Raw genomic sequence first — 25,155 nt, 5'->3', positions numbered from 1 at the left:
ATGTCTACCGTAATTTAGAAGCTACTGTGTCCTCCTGATAAAACGCAGCCACATGCTCCATGTGGGAGGGTGAAGGGTGATTGGGGGCTCCCATAATGAAATGGCATGAGGAGGTGAGACAGCATTAAACTCCCTGTCTAGATGTCTAGCTCTAGCTGGTGCCAGTTTCCCATCTATTTAACTACAGATATACACTGAATAAAAGCCCCATAATCAGGGAGACCAAAGTGCCTTGGCCAGTGGGTGATTTTGCTTTAGAACAGACCGGGCCTCTGTTCTGATTTCCCCAGCTTTTGGGCTGGTACATGCCGGTCGTGCAGGTTGAGGTAGAGATTGAGTCGTGCGGGTTGAGGTGGAGATGTGTTGGATGGAGATGTCTGGTAAGTGAATCAAGTCAAGCTTGAAGGTGGGTATTTTTCCCTGGTGCTGGAAAGCTGATATAAAGTAGATTGATGGAAGATTTCTCTTAACTTCTCTTAGGGCAGTCATGGCCTAGTGTAGGGGAACTGGTCTTGTGACCGGAGGGTCGTGGGTTCGATTCCTAGACCTGAGGCCATGACTGAGGTGCCCTCGAGCAAGGCACCTAACCCCAACTGCTCCCTGGGCGCCGGGCTAGGGCTTCCCACCGCTCTGGGAACGTGTGATCCACAGCCCCCTAGTAATCACTAGTGTGTGTGTGTGTTCTAACTGCACAGATGGGTTAAAAGCGGAGGACAAATTTCGATTGCGGTGTAAAAAATCACAATTGACAAAATATGGTACATTTAAATTTACATTTAACTTAAAACACCCACACTTTTAATTTGATTTTTGATTTAATTTAAACTACACGGGCATTTCATAAGTCTTACTTAGTCAATCTGTTTTGAAATCATCACATTTCATTATAAATCAGTAGTATATTGTTTGATATTGCCAGTTATTGCAAATAAACTGTCAAAAGAAACCAGCGAAAAGAACACTGCAATGTAAGCTGTCTTCCACCATCACCTGTGTAAGCGATCACCCAACAGGTGCAATTCAGGTCAGTGCAAGCTGTTTGCATCTGGGCTTTTGTGTAAATTGAAACGATGATTGAAAATGGTGAAGGCTGTTTTCCATTCTCCAGAAACAACCACAGCTGTATTAAATGTCTTCAACATAACATTGTTTTGACATCGTTTGCCATAGAGCCTATGAGGTTTTGGAAAGATTTCACGTCGGGTTGAGCACGATTAGAAACGCAAACCTATACAGAATTCGTTTACACGCATCTCCTAATTTTCTTCAACACTTCAGCAAAACTGGGTCATTATCAGCTTCTCGATGTGGCCACACGTTATGAGGCGTCAAAGAACCTCACTTTATGGACAGAACCCCACTTTAGCGACAGTGGAGCTTACCTTGAGCAAGACAGCAAAAATCATGCAGTCATCTAACGTAAGCAGGAGAGAAGAGTCACCCAGCATAGTCAAGACAGGGAGATGTCTTATATCATTACATCACTATGAAGCAAAACTCTCAGTGTCTTGGTCTTCTTGAGGCACCGTGCCAAGGATTTTCAGTCTGGATCTTATTAGTGTGGTACAACATTTGCATGTCCTGCTGTATTCCGCCCGTGACAGTGACAATGCAAAATAAGCCAAACAAATTCAAATTAAAATTCAAATATTTAAAAAATAAACTGTGTAAAGTATACATCCCATATTTCAGAGCAGGATGAATGAGACCCCCCCCCCCATCGCAGTCTTAAACCAGAGGTCGGCTCCCCGAGATGTTCCGAGTAAAGACAGTTAAAAATACGCATCCCAATCACTGACTAGTGCTCGCAATAGTGTACAAGGACAAACCGTCGTTAAAATGGAGGAAACGAAAGTGAGAAATTACAGAAGATTACGGGAGGCTGTGGCTAAATGCGCGCCTGTTGGATTATACTTAATCTTTTTAATTAGACGTTCCCTATCTAAATGTTATGAACACTTAGGCCTAACGTGGGACACTTTTATTCTACGGACAAAAGTAATACACAGATTCATACATTCAGGTCTGAATGTTAACATCACTTCGTTATGATTCGGAAACAGTCCGATGTTTTTGTATTATTTGATTAAATGAACATTTGATTTATTTGATTAAATAAACTCGCTTAATGCGTGATATTAAACACACACGCATTCCAACACATTGGCGAGCAAAGTAGATCGGGGCTGGGAACGTGTTCGTGGCGAGACGAGTCGTCTCTCAACCTGTTAACGAACTGCAGCCTCACCAAAGAACACCGAGCTTTAGTATCCGAGATCTGGATGTAGTTCACAAAACACATTATGATTATCACATACCTTTGCTTCTCGTCTCATGAGCCATTCCGTGGAACGGGTTGCCACAGAAGTGTCTGTTGCGCGTTCTTCTATTAGTTTTGACAGCACGCACGTCTCTCCCCCCACCACCTCCACCTACTACAGCTGAGATCCAGCAGACCTTCAATCTACAGCGTGGGTTTCATGCGGCAGGATGCTGAACACATTCCATAAGCGGGGAAGCGGTCCATGGCAGCTGAGATGCGGTTGTGGGTGAAGTCCTCACTCTTTGGGGTTGTGTGTGTGTGTGTGTGCAGACTTTGCTCTCCCTCCCTATCGCAGCTGACGCTCGACTGCCTCCAGCGGCACAGTCGCACTGACGAGCGGAGTCTCGCTGTTTTTGACACTGTGACGCTTAGAAAATGCAAATTGCTTCATGTCAAAACGCCCATCCCAATGATCTTATTTTGTAAATAGTTACAGGAGCCAGTTAATCGGGTGGGCGTGGGAAAATATCCCACTTTGGCTTGAGCTGAGAGACAGTGAAATAAGGAAAACTGCACTGAAATGGCACGACCCATCACATTAAGGCTTTGGCAACATAAGGCTGGCATACCTGCAAATAAGGTCGTAGCTGACTAATACCACCTACCTCAATAATTTAGCATCAGGTATGTAAGGTACTGTGGTTCCACTGTGTTTATTTATATCCTTTAGCTTTTCAGTTTTAGGTTCACCCGAGATATACTCCCTGGTGTTTAACTCCACGGCCCGCTCTGCCCTGTGTTGGGAATGTTTTCAGGAGTTACACGAGAGATGCTCTAGACCTTCAAAAGCAAACCTTTTGAATCTTTTGAATTCAAAACAAATCTTTTGAATCCTCACATTATAGCCTATCTTAAGTACTGTGACCTTAATAATGAATCAGCTCATTTAAACAATCAGACTACAAATTAATGGCTTGCATTCAATTAATACGAGTCTGATCTCCTGACAAGATCTTGTAGACTTCTGCTTATTTACTTGCAATTATTTTCCATTTTTGTTCATGCTTGATAGATTCTGAACTCCATCTCATTTTCCAGCATATTAAATTAATGCATTACTGGATATAAATTGGAAGCCTGACTTAGCAAGTTTTATTTTCAGGAGCTCTTCATAGTTGCCATGGTACTGTGTTGTCATTGCTTTGCTTACATGAGGCATCATCCTGGAAATCTAGACATTAAGGTAGAAGATGTTAACACAGCTGCACCAAGCACTTTAGTCACAGCAATACAAGAAATCAGGGGGATGTCAGACACAGACTCAGCTGTGCATGTCTGGGCTGTTAGTCTACACCTACTACACTTCATATTCTGAAACTATGGCAGAACATTTTAGATGCATTTAAGCAAAAAGAAATCTTGATATATTGGTTAATGAGAAGTATGTGCACTTTTTTATGTTTGTGCTTATCCAAGATGTTCCACATTGTGGATCTGTGTTGGTGTTTTGTCTATCTGTGGTCCTTGTGCCACGTCTGTTGTAATCGCCTCTTGCTGTCAGACCTGGACATCACAAGGTGCCACCATCTTCCAGCCCCATTCAGTCTAATTGAATGTAATCTTCCTGAAATAGACCAAAACTGCCCTCTTCGAAAGTAAAAGTGAAGATCAAATTGTTCGAGCAGAAATCTGTTTATGGCCCAATTTGAATGGAGGAAACCGAGCTAGCGGCCGAAAGCCTCCACAGAAGAACACTGCAAACTGAAGCCTGATTCTTACCCACTGCTAATTGCATTCTGCCTTTATTAGAGCCGGAGGGATTGGTCTACGCTGGAACAGCGTTAATGCAACTGCTTGCATTTAAATGGTGGAAAGTGCTTCAGACACCATCCGTGTTTACTCGTCTTGTCATGCATCAGTGTGACCAAAATACAGCCTTGGAGCATTCGAAATATGAAAATGGCTAAACATAATTGAACAAAGACATTTGACAGGCTCTGTGTGTTAGTTCATTTTAAATAAGAAATGACAAATTATTGTGTAACAGTAGCTGAGAGGTCATACGATGAAAAGGCAAGATTAAGTGTCTAGAAATCACATCGTAGAGACGGTCCACGCAACATCAAATATAATGCAACCACTATTGCACATATCTGTGAGCCTGTATGTTACAAAACCCAACAGGCTGGACAGAGTGAAGAATGATGGTGGTGCCACTGAGGTGGAGTTAACGAGAAATAATTATGCTTAAGCCCAACATTTTTCACACCAGTCACAACAATCTGCAGCATTTCATTTCATGCAGGATAATACAGCCACTTTGTAGAAGCACCTGCAGATAAACTGCTGCAGTCTCTCTCTCTCTCCATTCACCCCCCCCCCCCCCAAAAAAAAAAACAAAAAAAAAAAAACAAAGTCTGCACGCGTCACATCAGCAATTTCCAAATTCATTCCCTGCACGAGTCCTGCTACATGAGTACATACGGCAGCACGGTCCAGAGGCTCGGTTCTTTTGCAATCCGTGCACACCGGCCCTGCTACGTTACCACACTCTTTAGCAGAGTGGGTCTATTTGTACCAGTCAGGAAGCCCAGTGACAAAGCGTTTCTTGCTGGAGTCAGTGCACCAGGACTGTTATAAGAACAGCTCCAGAGAAACACCTCCTGGGGGCAGGTGAGACAGCAAGATGGATAACATTGATTTCACCAGTTTGATGCAAGGGGGAAAAAAAACTAATTAATTAAACTTTTTCCCCCCTCTAGAAGCAGTTTCATCCTTGTCACTGGGAGCTATATGCCACTCCGGGGAAGGGATTTTAAAATATACATGCTTGGCCTCCCTCTTTCAGATTAAAGATATTTATATCAGACATAATGAGACTAAACCCATCAGCCACACTGGTAAAAGGAAAAAGGGGTTATTACCATTATACAACATAGGGCATTATTTCAATGTATAAATAATAATAAAGTACCAATAGCTCTAAAAGTTTGTAATTAACTATTAATCGAACAAGCCTTTGAGAATAACTAGACTATTGATACGACACCAAGGCAGGAAGCTTAACATAAAAGCATTCACAGGGGACCTGGATGCACACACACACACACACGTACACACACACGCACACGTACACACACACGTACACGTACACACACACGTACATGTACACACACACACACACACGTACACACACACACACACACGTGCCCACATCAGATCCTGTGATGTCTAATTGCTCTCAGTGTGTGTTTGCATGTCACAAGCCCGTTAGCTCCAGGCCATCGGCTGGGCACATCCCTTCCCTGATCGCCCTTCAAGCACCAACGCATGAACTGAATTAGTTCAGTGGCCGTTACACACACACACACACACACACACACACACACACACACACACACATACACACATACACACATACACACATACACACATACACACACAGCGTAATCATCATACCTTTATCACACAAAACTGCAAACATCTAGAAGCCATGGGGATGTTTTTTGCTTTGGCAATTCATCCTGCAACAGCAATAAAAACATACTGGTCTAAAGTCCTTGAGCACGGCCATGAACTCAAGCAAGTAAAAACAAAATAGTCCAAGCTGTATGTGAAGAGATAGTAGAAGGCTATAGCCCTGTGTAATGTGGGAATTGTGCAGTGGGTTAATTATGTTCCTGTGCAGGTCCACATGGTGTGTAAGAAGTGGGATGGGCTGCCAGTGGCAATTAGGCTTTGCATCAAATCCATGTTGAAAGCTTTCATGTGTGGAAAGACACCATGATCAAACATGCAAAAGAAACTCAAACACTGACTAACTGTAAAATAAATGTAAAAGTCTTAATGCTTCTCTTGTACTCTCTTTAAAGATCACACTCCCAGTAAAAAAAAAAGTACAAACATACAAAAGTGCATTAAAATGTTAGAGTGGTATTTTTGGGACAAAGGGGGACAACAGCAGACCCCCACGATGAAGTCCTATCTGTGGCACTGCTAGGACACAGCTGGGGGAGGGGACTGGACAGGTTGGAGGAACTCGGAGGTGAAGATGGCCTCGGCGTACTGCTCACAAACATCCTGGAACTCTGCTGCCACATCAGACAAGGCCTCCGTCATCAGCTCTTCAGCCAGACTGAGAGAGAGAGAGAGAGAGAGAGAGAGAGAGAGGGAGGGGGGTGAGAGAGAGAGAGAGAGAGAGAGAGAGGGAGGGGGGTGAGAGAGAGAGAGAGAGAGCGAGAGGGGGGGGGGGGGAGAGAGAGAGAGAGAGCGAGAGGGGGGGGGGGGGGGGGGGGGCACACCATAAACACCAGCTTGCTTCTGTTGCCAAACACCCATGGGGCATTCAAGCACTTTACCCAGTGTTTCACATTCGCCCAGTTAGAGATGATCGAATAAGCCACAAGCCGGAATTTTGACAAGTCCCTCATGTCCCATAGCCCCTCCTCCCTGCACCAACCCCACCCTGTGTGGGAGAGGCAGGTCGAGTAGCCGATATCCTCGTTTCATTGCATTTCCAGCCCTCAGGCAGAACTGCCAAAGGGCCTTCGGTGTCCCGGTAAGCCGCATTACCCAGACTGCACAGGGAGTTGGACGAGTGCCTCTACGTCGATTCAACAAACTCGTGTTTTCACATCCATCCTTTTCACATCCTTCAAGAACAATAAGTCATTCCACCACCAAATGCCATTTAAGATCTTTTCAAACATCTTAGTGTGTTAGGTTTTATAAGAATTCTCTCTACTTCTCTTCACCAAAGTGGAGAAAGATGAAAATCTCTCCACGTTGAAACTGAGACCCCTCTTAACCTGTGCCTTTTTTTTCCACACTGATTTGCAAGTCTTGTCCACTGCAGATATTGCTCCAGCACACACAGTCAATAGGAACAGAGGAGAAAGTCCTCAGCTGTCCTTTGGGAACCCTTGGAGCAGATTTCAATGAGCACTAACCCCCCTCCACCCCACCTCACCTCCACCCTCCACCCCACCCCTCCTCCACCCCCCATGCCCTGGACGGCGTGTTTAACCTTAATCTAGCTCAAGGGCTCCCAGCAGCATCCTAATTCAAAGACACTGTGCATAGACTTACATAGACGTAAAAGTTCTGTTAATGTGCTAATGATGCCTGGAATGTGCTAGAGAGGGCACAGAGCCAGCGGTCTGGATCCTGCCGGCCGTACTGGAGCTAATGTTAACATGTAAAATAGCACCGTGTTTGAGGAGCACTACAGCCTCTGGGCTGTAAACAAAGGAAGCTCCTACTGCATGTGTCACCACAGGAATAAAAATGGATGCTGTGAGTAATCTGCAGTGCTCACTTTGGCCGTGCTGGCAATGGCCAAGCCGTGCTGCCATGTCCCGATATGTGATTTCAGCTCCGGCACATTCCGGCACACAAAGGATTATACAAGAAATCAATTGCACGAAATTAGCTATTTCAAAAGGCCAACCTCTTCAGTGTGCGTCTTACAAATACACTACTCTTTCCTTTTCTTACAAGAAGTGGCGAAACGGGCTTCGGCCAGAGCTGGCTGGACACGTCGGGATCTCACCTTTCGGCAACAGCCCAGGGGTCGAAGCTGCCCACGCGCTGGTGAGACACCAGGCGCAGGTAGGAGCCATGGGCTTCCCTGTACTCCTGGATGCTCTTCAGTACGCTGGGGGGCACGCTCAGTCGGACCCCTCCCGCCGGGCCCGCTTGGCTGGGGGGTGGACGGCTGCGGACGGGGGCAGACGCCTCCTCGTACAGCGGGGAGCTGCTCTCCGATGCCCTGCTAGAAACGGACACACGAGCAGCTGGTTAGCAATCGCCGCACATCTGAATCATCCCAGCAATGTTCAACCTTTGTAGTCAAGGTTAAGAGTGAAAATGAACACAGTTGGTACCACGAGCTCGACCCCCTTGTAACTGCTTGTAGTCAACTCATCCACTTGCTCTCCTAGAGACAGCCAAAACAAATGATAGGATGAAAGTAAAATACCAACAGGTCACCACCACCACCACCTCTCTAAGAGCAATGGTGAGTAGCGAGTTTGGCTGGCGTGTTCCAGCTCCACCTGCTCCACCCATCAATAGGAGGGAGTGGGGACACAGGCCAGGTCTCCAGCAGGGCGATGATGCCACATGGCTCCCTCTGGGCCCAAAGCTGCCACACAGAAGTGGATGCACTCTCCTCGGGCCATATGCACAGCCAGGAGCAGGGGTGTGGTTTGGGAGCATCAGGGGGCATTACACTGACCGGTCCCCCTACCCAGAGAAGGCCGTCCGCTGAGGCGCCGGGTCTGAACGTGCCAAACCTTCATCACAACATGCTCTACAGAAGGAACATTTAATCTGTAAAGGAACATAACCTGGGGGGGGCAGCACTCTCCAGCTAAACTAACACATCCTGCTGACATCCACCTAAAGGCATTCATTCGAAAAGACTTTAGCATTGAAGGTCGTGTCAAAGCCAAAAAAAGAGGTCTTAAATATTCCAGGGGTTATGAATTTCATACTGGTAGAAGATTAACTCCGCTTGTTTAACGGATGTGGGTTTAATTTCACAAAGCACTGAAGAAAAGTGCCTTGAATAGTAATGCAGTTCTGGTCACTTTGGACTTCTAAGCAGGCTGAGTGACCTTTCTCTTGGAAACAAGACAAAAGACTGAACAAAAATCTGAAACAAGGCAGCTACCCATGAGGGACCTGAAATTACTCAAGGCAGACAAAGTTTCAGACGAATGCCATGTTAAATACTCTTCACCAACAAAAAACTATTCACTACCCAGGATTCATTCTCTCCCATCCACATACACACAGACGCACGCACGCACCCCTTGGCAAAGCCCAACACACCTGACCTTAAATCCTCTGACACCACACAGCTGGCAACTGAAAATATCTTTGCCTCCCCCACAGTCCCAAAAGCAGTACAGCGGTCGAGAGCCCAGAAGCAGCCAGCAGCCCCACATGAGACTCAGCCAAGCGGAAGTGTCATCTGCTCCAGCAGAACCCCTGCTTGCTACTGTGGATATATATGCAAGAGTGGGAGGGTGGGTGGGTCGAACCACAGGCCGGACTCCCAGACCAGGCAGCAAAGAGCTCCATGGGGGGGGGGGGTGGGGGGGGGGGGGGGGGGGACGACGACGACTGAGGGGAGATGGATGATGTGGACAACAAATACGCATGCTTGTTCAACCACAAAACACAGGCTGCAAAACACATTGGGCAGTTTTGAGTTTCAGCGGCTGCAGGCCTGTCTCTAGGCGGCGGGGAGAAGGCATGGTGGGTATAAGCACAAGTGAAAGGACAGAAGAAGTTATGCAGCCCTCACACCAAGAGGTCACAGCCAGGAGCAGAGAGTATGTGACCCTAGAGAAGAGTGATAGAGAGAGAGAGAGAGAGAGAGAGAGAGAGAGAGAGAATGGGCATAAAAGAGTGTTGAATTCTGAGCAGCACTGCAAGCAATCATCTGACCTGCTTATGAGAGCCCTCAGCACTTTGGACCAACCATAGTCAATCGAGATTAGTCGCTCTCGGAGAAGTGCTGACCACACACTCCCTCTGACTCTCCCTGGAGATAATCTCCCCCCCTCCTCTCTCCACCCCTTCCTGCCTGTTGTTCTCAGTGCCATAACCACACCACCCATTCAGCACTGCACCAACATACACCCTCATGTATCCACAGGTCCTGTTGTGCCCTTCACTGGATCCATGAACTATCACTTCCTAAGAGATGGTTTGGAAAAGCAATACGCAATATTTCAGAAAACCGAACAGCATAAACTGGTCATTGCTGGTTCAGGGTTCACAATAATGGAATAATGGCAAAGTAATCCATTAAATTTCATTACAGACTTCTTCAACATAGTCCTGGCCTCAAACGGTCTCCGAATAAACAGACGGAAAAGCCATATGGCCCAATCACAGCCCTCCGCCATGTTGGCTCAGTAGGAGTCGGCACCATCTCAACACCATTCGCTAGCAACAAGACAACCACAATGCTTGCAATGCCACGTGTTAGCTGAACGTGTGAATACTTGCTCAGAGTTACCTATGAGAACAGTGTGGATAGGGTGGGGGGGGGGGGGGGGGGGGGTTTAAAAGCGGCGGGTGTTCCTGGGCTAAACCATGTTTGTTGTAAACACAGGGAATGGGAGATTAGACGAGACATAATGAGCTGTGAGCACTAATCAGCAGCTGGGCCCAATATCTGCTTCTCCATATTTACAGCAGTAATCACCTCTGTACCCAGTCCTTGCACATCCCTGCAGCTTGATCGGCACATCCACAAACGCACACTCACAGAACTCACCACTGCGCCCTCTAGTGGTAAATTTAATATTGTAACATAAAAATCATTACCTTTTTTTTTACATTATAAATTCCTTCGTAGGCAACAGTCTTTAATGAAATGTGCGGTCATATGATTTATTACCAAATGTCTGTGAATAATCCATTTCCAATGAGGTTCGTCTCTGTATACCACATGGATCCAATAACAGTCTATTTTAATGTAAATTTGACACTGACCTACAATGCAGCAATACCAGAAGTTAAATGAAGCTATTAAAAGACTTACAAGACTCTCAGCGGCCTGTGAGAAAATGAATGATAATGCTGAGGCACAAAGCACACATAATAATCACCAGATAAAGGCCCGTGGAGGCTCTGGGTTATTGATTCGAGTGTGTGATATCGATTCCGGATGCTATTATTAGTGCAGAAGCCACTACAGGCCAAACATGCTGATTAGCTCAAAATTCCTCCTCTAGGCAAGTGGGACACAACTAAAACCACTACCGGCAGCGATATTCAAGGCAAAGTGATTCCACACGAGGCCAACCCGACATCAGTTGTTTGCCTTTAAAAGTAATTACTTTCCTCTTTATCAACCTAAATTTAGCAAAGATCGGTTCTGGACTCCATCCGGCATACGTAAAACATAACGTACCGCCCCGACATAAATATCTGATATGTGCGGCGAACGACACCAGAGAAACCACCTAAATAACTTGAGCCGTGTGCTTTAATGTTGAAACGCACCTAAATGGATGATTTGTTGTAATTTTTTAATGCCCTTGAACCCTTATTACAGTTTTTCTCAGTCGCTTTGGAGCATTTCTCAGATCAGAATTAGATTTCTTAAAACTACTCGTTCAATTTGCATATCATCTAGTCACTTGTGCACATCAAATCGGGGGGGGGCGAACGAAAGTTGTTGAGCGGGGGGGGGACGTAACACTCAAATGGGTGGTGAACGTAACACTCGTCTGAAAATAAATTCTCCGGTTTAAAATATAGTCTCCCGTTAAAATTTTTTTGGCATTTGGGTCCGTATCCAGTTAATCAGGAATGTGATTGGTCCGGACAGGACGGCGTTCGGGTCCGGATCCGGACCGCGGTCCGCCATTTGGTGATACCTGCTCTAGATCAACTAATTATCAAGCAGTTTTCTGAAACTACTCTAAGGTGCATCTCATGAACCTTCAATTGGCAAGCATATATAGACTACTGGAAGCAACACACAGTTCTACAATTTCTAACAATGGAAGATCCACAAAGAAATGAGCAGGCTCAACAGCCAGAAGTAAGAAGAGCAGTAGGAGTGCATGGAAGGGGAGAAAGGAGGCATAACAGAGGGAGAGGTAGAAGAGGCCATGGACATAGGCATGTTGCAGATGAAATAAGGGCCACACTTATAGACCATGTTGTCAATCATGGCCTAACAATGGCTGAAGCTGGACGAAGGGCGCAGCCAAATGTTGGGAGATCAACCGTGTCCTCAATAATCCAAACTTTTCGTAGAGAGAACAGGTGGGTAATCCAAATAACTCTATACTGTAATACTTTTATGTTTACAGTACACACTAACACTTCATATTACAATTTTACACATTTTCTAAAAGTATACTCAACTCGGTCTTGTTTTGCCTTACTACTTGTGTACCACACAGGTCTGCAGGACTACCTCACAGGGGTGGCAGAGGTCCCCTTTTACACCTCAGCAGGAGGATGCCATCTGTGAAATGGTCATAGCTAATAATGCTATTAGACTTAGGGAGATCCAGAGTGCCATTATAGACAACCATGACATCTTTGAAAACATACAGTCAGTAAGCATCTCAACTATTGACAGAGTGCTTAGAAGAAACCAGATGAGAATGAAACAGTTGTATCGTGTACCATTTGAAAGGAATGGTGACAGAGTGAAGCAGCTTCGCTATCAGTATGTGCAGGTAAATCATCTACGTGCATACAGTAACTACCCATTTCAGTAAATAGTTCCTTGTGTAATGATAAAGTACAGTAAATTTGACTAATGTACATTTGTTGTGATCTTCAGTGAATTCTGTTACTGTAAGATAATAACTTTGTGTTATTTGTTTTTGTATCTTCTGAAATGTAGAGTATAATGGAGCTGGAATCAAGTGAGCAAACTCATCGATTCATATACGTGGATGAGGCTGGCTTCAACCTGACAAAAGGCAGAAGACGTGGTCGAAATATTATTGGACACAGAGCCACCGTTGATGTACCTGGCCAACGAGGAGGGAACATCACTATGTGTGCAGCCATTTCAGAATTGGGTGTGCTAACTCATATTCCCACTTTAGGGCCATACAACACACAGCATCTTGTCACATTCATAGATACACTCTACAGGGATCTCATCCCAGATGGTGATATGGCTCTAAATGACCATGAAAAGGCTCCAGATTTACCTGTAACAAATTATGTGGTAATTTGGGACAATGTGAGATTCCATCATTCAAACATCATCAGGCAATGGTTTGCAAACCACAACAGGGTGCTGATGCTATTTCTCCCACCCTATTCCCCATTCCTGAACCCAATTGAGGAGTTCTTCTCCGCATGGAGGTGAAGGTTTACGATCGGCAGCCTCATACTCGGATGGCTCTGCTGGCTGCCATGGATGCAGCATGTGATGACATCACAGCAGAAGCTTGCAGAGGCTGGATTAGACATTCCAAAAGATTCTGTCCACGCTGCATTGCAAGGGAAGATATCTGTTGTGATGTGGATGAGAATATGTGGCCCAACAGACAAGAACGTCAGGAGGTATAGAAAACAGCACTGTGATTTACACTGTACAATGCTGCTTGTTTCCTACGTTTAAATTTCTGAACATTTTATTCTTTGTGCAAAGTAATGTTTTTCCAGACTTGTCTCGTTTGTTTATTTTTTGATGACATGATCCATCAATAAATTTCTTTACAAAGAATGCATCAATGGATTTCTGTCCATTTTCTTACAATCATGCTCACATAAACAGTAATGTGTAATTTTATACTGCTAAAATTGACATACTTTATAAAGTATGTTCAATCCGTCATCAAAAGAACAACATTGAGAAAATCCTTACAGAGTAAACATGATTACAGGACTAATCATTTTCACTGTCTTGTTCGTAATCAATGATTGAAGAACTTTTAATTCTGATGACTCGGACATGTTTACTGATATAAATACTTACCTTTGAGGAATGAACAAAGGATTGTGAGTGAGGTACAGGCTTTAGGTAGCCAACCATTGTGTGGTGCTGTTTGAACAAATTGTTTTGAGAAATGCACAGACTGTGGTGCAAATGTTAATCCTGATCTGAGAAATGCATCAAAGCGACTGAGAAAAACTAACAAACCGCTCTGTCCCACCGCACAAAGGCCAAGACCGTTGACCTCGGTGGTATTTACCACGGACGCGGCTAACCCTCGCGCGATGATTCGAATGAAACGTTTTTAGCCTCTTTCTGGTGCGGCTGCTTCTCGCGCTCCTCCACACGCGCCACAGCTGCTGTCCGGCCTGCTGTGCACGATTAACGTGCGTGTTGTAGCCGGTATGTGACTAACCAAACGGGAAGGAAGGGCAATGGATCGCACCGACTTGACATTGTGGCTCATGTTTAGCATTTTCGATCAGTAAAATCGAAAGTCGCTCACTTCTGTTGTACACGTGGCCCATTTCTCGGTTGAACGCAATTCAAGGAGCAGCTTCAAACGAATAAATAAACAAACAAACAAAAAAACTGGCAGGCTCCACATTAGGAAAGGGGCCTAAATCCTGCTTGGCTGGCTGCCAGCCGCCTGCAGATGTTTGCTGACAGAGCGCCTGACATGGTGACTCAAACATCTCCCCAAGAGGATTTCGACATTCCTCATCCCATCCCTTTATGAGTAAACTTGTCTGGGAACTAAGATGAAGCTTTTGAGTCGGGCTTTTTTCCTTTGTGCCGGAGCCCATTTGGAAGTGCCGGGCGTGCAAACCCAAGCCAGACGTGCAAACCCAGGCCAGATGTGCAAACCCAGGCCAGACGTGCAAACCCAGGCCAGATGGAGACATGGTCAACGTGACAGGCTCATTTCCACTGCTGGATGCGTGAGGCAGTAGGCTTGACAGTAGCGGATTGGCTTTCCTGAACATGTCGTTCCAATTTGGTGTGAACCAGCGGTCTGCCTGGAAGCTTGTTTAAACGCTCTCTACAAGCTCATTAGAGACCTCTTCATGCCCCTGGGGAAACCCTACAGAGCAGTCCATATTTGCTGTAGTCAGCAGGGAAGAGCTCCTGCTAAATAATCCAAATTTATGCACTACTCAGAGTTCTACACTAAAACACCTTTTTAGGGTACAGAAACATCCAAAAAGTTCTATTGTCTATTATTAACAGCACAAATGCATTATATACTGTACTCTGAGCAGTATTTCCTTGTGCAGTGGTTTCTACCGCTAGTGCTGTACTGTTTTCTAGGGGGTCAGAAGTGTTTTCTGGAAAGCCCAAAGCACTTAGTGGGCCTGTTTGCTTTTAGAACACAATTCTGTCTGAGAGGCCTGCTGACATCCGTGATCCCTGTAAATCCCAGTCAGCATGGACTAGTTTAGACCGTGTCATCAAAAGAGCTCTGATACAGTGCCCCAAAGTTTCTATGGAACATTTTCAGCAGCACTAGAACTTGGGGAGCACGGGTGAGGGGTGGGAGTGGGGGGAGTCAGGCCATGTCGCGCTTACAGGACATCTTTAGTTCTTTAATCTCCAAAATGGAGCTGTTGAATCTGGTCCATTGAATTTTGCTGACGTCCCTGACCACTGTGCCTCTCAGCACTTTCAGCACCCTTTCATCATCTGTGATGACTGACAGAGCAGTGGCAGCGGACGGCGGGTCTCTGCACAGACGGCCACGGGGCAGTCTACCATCCTCCGCACAGACGGCCACGGGGCAGTCTACCATTCTCCGCACAGATGGCCACAGGGCAATCTACCGTCCTCCGCACAGATGGCCACGGGACAGTCTACCGTTCTCCGTACAGACGGTCACGGGACAGTCTACCGTTCTCTGCACAGATGGTCATGGGGTCGTCTCCGGTCTTCCGCACAGACAGCGGACCAGGCGAGAGCCAGCGGATCTTTCCGAAATCCGTTCGAATTTCTCGGTTGCTGTTCGAGTCCACTGACAAGCATTGCAATGCAAAGAAACGCAACAGTCCCAGAACTGCCTTGCAGGCAGGAGGAAAAGAAATCAGGCAACGATTAATTACTGTAAATTACCACAAACACTTTTGCTCAATTTGTCTCTTAATTTCTTTATGGCACATTACTGAGTGTTTCTTAGACTTAATTTTATCAAATTATTGTGTTTGCATGAGATGAGGAGTTCAGTGATGCTTCAACTCATTTCCTTCAGCCAAACTCAATTTGGAGGACACACTTGTTCAACTGCACATCATTCCTTTAAATATATTACGTCTCCGACAGTGAGGCAAGTGAGCAGAAAACCACAGCGTCAGTGGTCAGGATGGGGAAGACAAAGCATCACATGGTTTTAGGAGAAGCCCCAACTCAGTACAGGGAGTCTGGTGCCCCCCCCCCCCCCACTCACCTGCTCTCCACTGGCTTCTGTATAACGATGTCCCCAGTGGTGGAGGGTTTCACAACTGCTTTGGTCAGCCTGATGGGTTGTGGAGATGCAGGCCTCGAACCATCACTCTTCCTCTGGGCCCCTAAGACCACAAGAGAGTATCTGCTTCAACAATGCTGCCACTTGCTGGGCAATATCAGTAAACCAACTACAAAGCCACAGTAGTAATTTTCACTGTTTGTAAAGACATGAACAGCTGTGACCTTCTGACAAACTGAAGAGAGAGTAATAATTAAACAGGGCCTTCTCCACACACCTGGGCCGGTCGTGTCCAGTGGAGCGTAAACACTTGAGTGGTGGTTCGGCCCCATTTAGGTACTCACCAGGGACCTGCTCCCAGTGCCAAGAATCTGTGTAAGAGATCGTAGCGAATCGCCTTCGCACCTCCTCCTGATCTTTCTAAAGAAGGAAAATGAGGAACACGTAACATAGGATTGAGGTTTCTGCTGTTCCGGGCGGCCCGTGAGTTAGCGCTCCGGCGAGGGTGGAGCGGTGGGCCCACCTCCATCTCCTCCATGCGCTGCAGCATGTGTTCCAGCACGGGGTCCTGCAGCAGCCTGCCGCGGAACTGCTCCTCCTCCGCCCGCCGCGCCCTCTCCTCCACCTGCTCCACCTCCACCCGCCGCGCCCTCTCCTCCACCTGCTCCACCTCCACCCGCCGCGCCCTCTCCTCCACCTGCTCCACCTCCACCCGCCGCGCCCTCTCCTCCACCTGCTCCACCTCCACCCGCCGCGCCCTCTCCTCCACCTGCTCCTCCTCCGCCCGCCGCGCCCTCTCCTCCACCTGCACGGAAATTAGCCTGAGAGTTTTCGTTTTGGCCAAAACCTAAACACGCATGTTACTATAATTCGTTATATAACCAAATCAATACCAATCCCAACATTTCAACTGTGATACAAGTGAATCCCCTTCGAGATTTGACCCTAGTGCAAATGTAAATCAGCGGTAAACACCAGGGTGACACTTGAACGCATCCCACGAGGCTCATATTTAAATGGAAATCACCTCAATCCTGTCAGTATTACTTTGTTGGGTCACAGGTAACATTGGGATTTAGGGGCTATTGTGCAGGTGTTACCTGTGCTAAGTCCAGCAGAGGCTGAAGTCGTTCTCTAGCTGCCTCCTCTGCTCTCTGGGCCCACTGACTAGGAGAGAGCAACTCAGTCCTGTCACGCAGACGCAGACACGCAGACGCAGACACGCAGACGTGTGAGCTTCAAACATAACCGATTAATTCAGATCCCAGACATACGGAGTGATTGGGTGGCCGGTGTCACTAACTTACCTGAGTCTATTAATACGCTCAGTTTCCTCTTGAGTGAGCTGATTCAGCTGTTTTAGTCTGTCCTCTGTCATCCTATCCAGCCAAGCATGTCTGCAAAGTGCGCACACACACACTTCAGAATTATGAATAACTCAGACACTACTTTCCAACACAATATAGGCAGTGCAACAGGGCACAGTTACACAGAAATGCAGTGCTTAAGGCCCAGGAGAGTAATCCAACATGTTGTTTTTGTAAACAGTCCTGCCCTCTACAGGGGAACACATGTAACTGCACAGTTACAGGTAGAACTCCTCGTCTTATCAGCCGTGTATCTAGAGCTGATTCCAGGTCTGGCGTTTGTATCTAGTCCTGGTGTATCGGTGTCAGAATAAAAGATGCCATTCAGGATTTCACATTCAGGTATCGTTTCACCTTCACAATATGCATGAGTAGAAAAACTACTACTGTAATTATTTCAAGCCCACAAGGGCACGGGAGCATTTGCCATGATATAGATTTAGTGCATGAGCAGCTGTGATCTGCCTCAGAGTGAAATAAATTAATGAGCCCATTTAGCAGGAGTTTACAAGTAATTTATGGCAAGAACTAATTTCTAAATAGAATCAGGAGTGCCGCCCCTGGCCACGTGCAAGTAACGATCGTGTGAAACAAATTCATGGCAAACGCCAAACTAATCCAAGCTGTGTTTAGTTTTCACAGCAATAATTCAGCTCATTCATTTTCTTCATCCATTGCAAACACAACAGCACTGTGCTGACTGTTCACTTCTCACTTCATCATTCCACCAAGATGTTTTGACAGCGGCATTCGGCGAGGAGGCCGTAATTTTTCAAAGGTGAAAGAATCCAGGTCTTATATTGCAAACCATGCTAGGCTAAATAACCGCCGTGCCTCGAGAGCCTCTGTATAGGTTTCCTTTCAAATAAAGCAGTGTCACATGAGCGGGTGAAGGTGTGTGGGACCTGAGGGCCTCGTGGTGGGCTTGTGTCCAGCTGTGCGCAGCCGTCTCCTGCTGGGCGCTACTCCTGCCCCGGGCCTGGGACACCTGCCCACCTACGGGCTGGGAGGAGCTCTTCGCTGGGGAGAAGAGACACCTGGGCTCTGGCCTGCTGGACACAGCTCTACAAAACACACACACACAGACAAACCTACCCTGAGCTGCAAGATGGAGAGATCAGAGGAAGAATTGGGGTGGGTAAGTGTGTGTGTGTGTGTGTGTGTGTGTGTGTGTGTGTGTGTGTGATCACACGCACTGCTGTTTAGTAGAGGAGTGAGGAGATGTGGGGACCCAGGGCACCCGGGCCTCTCTCTGTGGGAGGTGACCTTCTCGAAGCCTGGATGAGACAGTGGCCTGCTGGAAGCCAACATCTCGAACAGGACCACCCTGCTTTGTGGATTAAGAGATGGGCCTCAGATTTCAAAGCATAAGGTTTTTGTTTCATTCATTGGTGTTCAATATGGACAAAAGACCAGATGAAATCCAGAAGACCCAGCTGTGTGAGCTCACCTTGCTTCTGGCTGGACGAGATGCAGCAGTGGCTGGACTGTGGCTGTGTGGCTCTGGCCTGCTCTCCCTCCCTCCCCCTCCCTCCCCCAGGTGTGCCAGGCCCTGGGCGCCAGCCCCCATCACCGTGCCGCGCTCCTGATCCGAGAGCTGCGGTCGTCTGTGGGGCCGCCCCGCCGTTCTCCTGCCTGATCACAAAGACCAAAAGCCCAGCCGTCAAGTCCCATCATTGCATTCGTATCTGGGGGCTCCAGATCGGACACGACCTAGATCACAGTTCACCTGGGAAGGTCTTTTTTGAGGGTGCGGGTTTCCCTGGCTTCCGGGGATCTTTCACAGTTGGAATGCGAGGTGCGTGTGGTGAGGACCTGCTGAGGTCTCTGGCCCTGGGAGACCTTTCTCTGCCGGGTGAGGAACCACGTGGTCCAGCCTCAGTCCCCTGGACACCCTCCTTCTTACTCAGCATGGAGTCCAAGGTCTGAACAACAAAAGTAAAATCAGCTGACACAGCCACAAATAAAAGCCTCTGAGGTTGTGCTATTTTAAAGGGTGATTTAGAACTCCTATTGTACGTAGTCTCGCACGCAAGCATATCTTAGTCTTACAAACAGTCAACGCAGGGGTTTAAAAGACACGAGGTCGGCCCTGCCATCACCTCCAACGTCTGCAGGATGTCCAGGGCGGTGTGAGGCACAGCGGAGCCCTGGTCCACGTCCACCCTGGCGGAGCACAGTGAGAGCTGGCGGATGAGCTGGCCCAGCTCCCTGCACTGGGCGGGGACTCTGCTCTCCGCCGGGTCCGACAGCTGCTTGATGAACACCTGCATCGCTCGGACGGCCCCTCGATGGGCGGCGGCCAACCTGTCCACCGCCCTTGACTGGGAGGACACAAATAACGTTTCTGTTGCACGTTAAAAGTTAAAGAAGAAACATCCTTTTAAGGACACACAAGACCGTGTATCAGACAACAGCGTTCACACGTGGGACTGACGTATGATTTTGTCTGACGAAGAACTCATGCTACTCTTCTTCAACTCTTCTGAGTTTTCACAGCCCTTAATTGGCCACTGGAGATCTAATAAGCCAATGCCTTTTTTCCTTAGGTAAGGGAAAACGGATCCACTATAACTGTAAACTGAGCAGGTGTGTACTTTCCCAGCAAACTTCCATTATTACGGGTATTTTTTTTAGATCTCTTTAGATTACTGTGCAATCTGACTGTGTGGCAAGATACACCACGCTTAGTACCACAAAATCTGCAGTAATCAAATTTTATTGGGCATACATCCACACTGCATTAAATACATCATACTTGCCTTCTTGGGGTCTCTTACACTCTGCAATCGCATCTTATCCAAATCCTCTTGAATTTCTTTCACCTGTGTATAAATGAAAACAGATTCACGTGATCCATATACTCGTGTTCAATATCAAGTAATTGTAAACCTTCAAGCAAAGTTGCACAATCAATACAAATCACATGAACACACCACTCGTGCTATTTCACCGTCGGCAAAAGTGCAGGACTCCACACTGACCTGCTGCTGCAGGACGTAGATGAGGCGAGACGAGCGCGCCGTCTGCTCCTGCCGGCGAATCTCCAGCTTCCGCCGCTCCTCCGGTTCCACCGTGGCCTCCTGTGCTCTCCCTGGGGGAGACGGTCACACTGGGTCATGGAGAGCCTCCCTCCCCACACACGAGGAAACGTGAGGATGGCACACCAGTGATAAGCTCGCTGTACCTTTATCAGCCAGCCGCTCGATCCTTTGGATGTACGTGGCCAGTTGTTTCTGGAGCTTGTGGATCTCCCTGCTGAGCTGCGGCTCGCCTCTCGGGCCAGGGTCCCTGGTGGGAGGGGACCGACCGTGGTCAGGCAGAGGGGCCACCGAGAGCTTCTGAGGAGTGTAAACCAGCACCTCAGAGCAGGACTTCATCTGCCTCTTTGGGCTCCTTGTCCTCTGCTCTCCTTTAGGGGAAACACCACTCTAAATTTGATCAGACAAAATATTATTTAATATTATTGATTAATATAACAATTACTATATAACAGTAATTAAACAGGATTTTGTTTTACTCAGATACCTGATGATTGGCTGTGCTGTTCCAGTCTGGACTTGTAGACCTCTCCTCTGATCTACGCAATTGGCTGGTTATGGAGTCCTGCCGTTTCCTGTAGACGTCTCGCTTGGCCAGTCTCACCGCTGCCTGTAGCCGCTCCTCTGACAGGACGGAGAGGCGTAAGGAGCCGTCACAGCTCCCGGATTCATCCTGCTTTGAGCTGTGAGGCACCAGCTTCTCAATCACAATGGGAGCTGGAGGCCCCACGCTGCTCGCTCGATTGTGAACACTGCTTGGCATGGCCAGATTAAACAAAAGCTGTGTAGTAGTTGTGAATGAGTGTGTGTGTGAGTGAGAGAGAGAGAGAGAGAGAGTGAGAGAGAGAGAGAGAACATAGAATTGTTAGCTCACAAGTGTTAGGAATAATTATAAAATAGCAGTAGATTTATCATACATGGCTAGTTATGTAGCGACCCAGAATAAGTACAAATGAAAAGCAAGTTGCCACTAATACTGCGACATAACGGGCTGATTATTAGACAGTAGGTACCTGTGTTTGAAGGCCTCGGCTCCGAGCACAAACGTCTTTACTGACCCACGCACGTGTGTCCGGATGATGGTCACTCAGCCCAGCTGTCATTGTGAACCCCTTCAGTCTGCCTTCATCCACACTGTTCATTTAACCTCACCTAACGAACTAGTTTAGCTCTCTAGTTGCATCTACGTTTATATCCGAGCTCTGAGCTTCATTTTCAAACATGTACTTTCCTACTTTTATCTGTCTAACGTTCGCTAATTATAATAACATCAATTCAACGGTGCCCAACTGAAGAAAACTGCCTACTGAAACCAATTCAGTTGCTTTAGAAAGTGAAATGACGACTGAATATAAGTCCATTTACAGGCGCCCTAACCCGCCCGTTGGGTTTCATATCATGCGGTAATTTTCTAACTATCCAAACAGCTTAAATGAACTTTCATACAGGAGAAGGTTCAAAACGTTTTAAAACGGCGCCATGACAACAAGTCTTCTTCTGTACTCTTATGTACTGTGTTGGGTGGCTCGGTTAGGTGCTGTACCGCCACCTCGCGGTCATTAGGAAACTTAGTACATAATGGTCTATGAAGCAGACAGGCAAGTTGTAATGAACACAACAGCTTAGTCTGCGTTTTACCTGTAACTTAATATGTATTTTTATAAATATCATTCACATTTTTTATTACAGATTAATATACTTTATATTTTACCACATAACTCTAGAGAGTAAGATTTACTGCTGTAGCTCTATGCTGTAGCTATAACTTCCATTTATGTCTGAAGTCTCTTGTCAATATTCACTTAAGAATTTATTGACTTTACTCTCTTATGTGATCAAGAGTTCAAAGTGAATTTTATTGTCCTGCTCATGAATGGTGAGGTGCTTAAGAAAATGATGCGCTTATAGAATAGAATAGAATGCCTTTTATTGTCACTATACACAGTACAGTACACTATCCTCCAGTGCAGTAGCAAGTACAACATAAAAACACAGTAAATAATACACAGTAGGTACACAGTAAGTACACAATCTTGAATTTACAGTATAAATATAAATATAAGTATTGCACAGTGGGTATAATATTGCACGGTGGGTGTCAGAGAGTCTGTAGGGTTGGAGTTAGTGCAAATTTGAGTTTATGTTTGTAACTGCCTTTGGGAAAAAACTATTCTTGAACTGGTTTGTCTTTGATCTGATGCACCTGTAGCGTCTTCCTGAGGGCAACAGGTCAAACAGATCAGAGTCGGGGTGGGAGTTGTCCATGATTATGGATTGTGCTCTGCTGAGACAGCGGGTGGAGTAAATGTCCATTAGGGAGGGCAGAGGGCAGCCAATGATCCTCTGTGCTGTCTTCACTACATCTCTGCAGTCTCTCTCTGTCTGCCATGGTGCAGCTGCCACACTGTGATGCAGTACGTCAGTAGGCTCTCGATGGACGAGCGGTAGAAGGTCAGCAGTAGGTTGGACTCCAGGTTGTGCTTCCTAAGGACCCTTAGGAACACACACACACACACACACACACACACACACACACTTTCACTTTCCTGCACAGGAGATCGATGGGTCCCATCATTAGTGCATTACCATGGCAACAAGAATAACTTCTGAAAGTCTGTGTTAAAGAGGAGCACATTCCATATGGAGAACAGGAAACAGAAACAGAGCACGCGGAATATGGGCGGAGTTTTAAAGGACACAGGGAGAACAGAGAAGAAGACAGTGGGCAGCACCGTGCCGTTAATATAAGTCAGATGTGTTTGAGCTGGCTCTGACCTTGGCTAGTGGTGGTGGGTGTGAACAGGTCTGTGGTGTAGGACAGGTCTGCTCAACATTGAACACTTTCAGAGGGCAAGAAGACCTTCAGCGGTGTGTCTCCATTTATTTTACACACCACGTCTCCTGTAAGTCACTTGGTCCTTAGCTAGGAGGCAGCCACCAGCGCAATGGACAGAATCTTCTTCTGTGGTGATATGATCAATTTGTTATTTCCTTTTCCAAAACAGCAAGATGGTGAAGGGTAAGTGAAAGTGTAGACCGGGGTGTCCAATGTGCGGCCCGCGCTCAAATTCTCCGGCCCATAGCCTCTGTTGACCACAGCATTTTATATTTCACCAGAAGATGGCAGTATACACTGCAGTCCCACATCCCCCGCTCTCTCATCACCAGTGTTGCGAATAACGCCGTTAAAAATAACGGCGTTAGGTAACGGCGTCATTTTGTCAGTAACGGGATAATATAATTAGTTACTTTTCCGTTAACGCCGTTTACGTTACTTGTCATTAAAAGCGGTGCGTTACTATATATTGATATACTAATGCGAGCGGACCGCTGCCCAGGCTAGTGAGGAGTAACAGATCTTGATAGGTCACAGTTCTCGGTGTAACACCTGTTTAACTTAACAAGTCAGTAAGCGATTGGCTAAGGCAGCGTTATGGTAGCCAATCAGAGCCAATGTTTTTACACGCGCGCCGAAGCACGCGAGTGACACGACACAAACGGAGAAGAGGCCGAAATGGCGTCAGGTGCAAGCCGAAGAAAATTTAGCATTTTCAAGGCGATATAAACATTATTTAAGAAAATACTTGAAGTTCCTGAATGTCTACCAGACTGGGTATTTGATTTATTTAATTAAGAATAGAGGATTTATTGTTAAGTTTACTTCTGTTGTGAACAAACCAGTTGTCTCAGGTTGAGATAATTTAATAGATGTAAATGCACTTTATAGAGTGTAACTGTTTACTTTTGTTTTTTTTTTTTTTTACAAAGATTTGGGATTTTAAAGGATTTTATCCTGCACTGATCTGTTGATGTGCAATAAATATCAAAAGTTAAGCAACTTTCTGATCTACTCATTTCAACTGACTGTGAAAACTGCTTAAAAAAAACTTAATTAATTGGCATATAATCTTTTTAAAACTGTAACGCAAATAGTTACTTTCCCTGGTAACAGGTTACTTTTATTATAGAGTAATTCAGTTACTAACTCAGTTACTTTTTTGAAGAAGTAGTGAGTAACTATAACTAATTACTTTTTTAGAGTAACGTTCCCAACACTGCTCATCACATGCAGATCACCCCCCCCCCCCCCCCCCCCCTCATGCCACTGAATGGATGGCCCCCACACACATGTTCACCTCACCAAATCTGGCCCTCACTGCAAAATGTTTGGACACCGCTGGTGTAGACAAAAGAAACTGGTCAGCAGGGCCTTTTGTTATGTCCAAGAGGACAACAATCCGCTCCCATCTCGCCACATGTTGCGTTGTCTCTCTTGAGGCAGGGCTCCATCCTGTTTTCACTACACGCTCTGAAGAATTGTACACACTCCAGGCAGTACTCCATTCCTAACTCATCACGTGCTCTTCCTAACTCATCACGCGCTCTTCCTAACTTATCACGTGCTCTTCCTAACTCATCACGTGCTCTTCCTAACTCATCATGCACTCTTCCTAACTTATCACGTGCTCTTCCTAACTCATCACGCGCTCTTCCTAACTCATCATGTCCTCTCATCACGTCTCTTACACACTTGGGCGGCCAGTCTTCCATTCCTAATTAGTGGCATGATACATTTAGAGCATTTAGCAGAT

At 46.4% G+C, this 25,155-nt stretch overlaps 2 protein-coding genes across 5 annotated transcripts in view; both read right to left on the bottom strand.

Annotated features, from left to right (window-relative positions):
• The window catches only part of pitpnm3 (PITPNM family member 3), a 56,924-nt gene extending 54,280 nt beyond the window's left edge, over window positions 1-2,644 (bottom strand). The window contains 1 exon segment of the mRNA XM_076976336.1: window positions 2,319-2,644. Coding sequence (XP_076832451.1) covers window positions 2,319-2,343 — 25 coding nt within the window. The 5' untranslated portion in view covers window positions 2,344-2,644.
• Window positions 2,645-6,199: 3,555 nt separating this feature from the next.
• LOC143478111 (protein moonraker-like) lies at window positions 6,200-22,047 on the bottom strand. Of its 4 annotated transcripts, none has more exons than XM_076977055.1 (16): window positions 21,577-22,047; window positions 21,051-21,344; window positions 20,710-20,953; window positions 20,507-20,616; window positions 20,285-20,347; window positions 19,625-19,846; window positions 19,252-19,447; window positions 18,973-19,157; window positions 18,719-18,852; window positions 18,428-18,586; window positions 17,463-17,552; window positions 17,256-17,343; window positions 16,500-16,575; window positions 16,138-16,258; window positions 7,815-8,036; window positions 6,200-6,398 (listed from the first exon to the last, which is right to left on the bottom strand). In XM_076977055.1, the coding sequence occupies exons 1-16, from the start codon at window positions 21,703-21,705 to the stop codon at window positions 6,260-6,262; spliced, it is 2,472 nt and encodes an 823-aa protein (XP_076833170.1). In that variant the 5' UTR covers window positions 21,706-22,047; the 3' UTR covers window positions 6,200-6,259. The 4 variants fall into 4 exon arrangements, 3 of the variants coding, with proteins under 3 accessions (XP_076833170.1, XP_076833172.1, XP_076833171.1); XM_076977057.1 differs by having other exon boundaries at window positions 17,463-17,534; XM_076977056.1 differs by having other exon boundaries at window positions 18,719-18,849.
• Between the last annotated feature and the right edge of the window lie 3,108 nt (window positions 22,048-25,155).

The sequence above is a fragment of the Brachyhypopomus gauderio genome, chromosome 16 (assembly GCF_052324685.1).
Source record: "Brachyhypopomus gauderio isolate BG-103 chromosome 16, BGAUD_0.2, whole genome shotgun sequence".
In the NCBI taxonomy this organism is placed as follows: domain Eukaryota; kingdom Metazoa; phylum Chordata; class Actinopteri; order Gymnotiformes; family Hypopomidae; genus Brachyhypopomus; species Brachyhypopomus gauderio.
The sequence above is the reverse complement of the archived record's forward strand: the minus strand, read 5'-3'. Positions and strand labels throughout refer to the sequence as shown.

What these genes read in the sequence shown, in the direction of transcription:
- LOC143478111 (XM_076977055.1), bottom strand. Translation starts at nt 21,705, where the DNA reads ATGAACAGTGTGGATGAAGGCAGACTGAAGGGGTTCACAATGACAGCT. An exon ending in GCCGAGGCCTTCAAACACAG is followed by an intron (nt 21,345 to 21,576) that starts GTACCTACTGTC and finishes ACTACTACACAG; the next exon opens with CTTTTGTTTAATCTGGCCAT. An exon ending in CAGAAGCCAGTGGAGAGCAG is followed by an intron (nt 8,037 to 16,137) that starts GTGAGTGGGGGG and finishes GTCCGTTTCTAG; the next exon opens with CAGGGCATCGGAGAGCAGCT.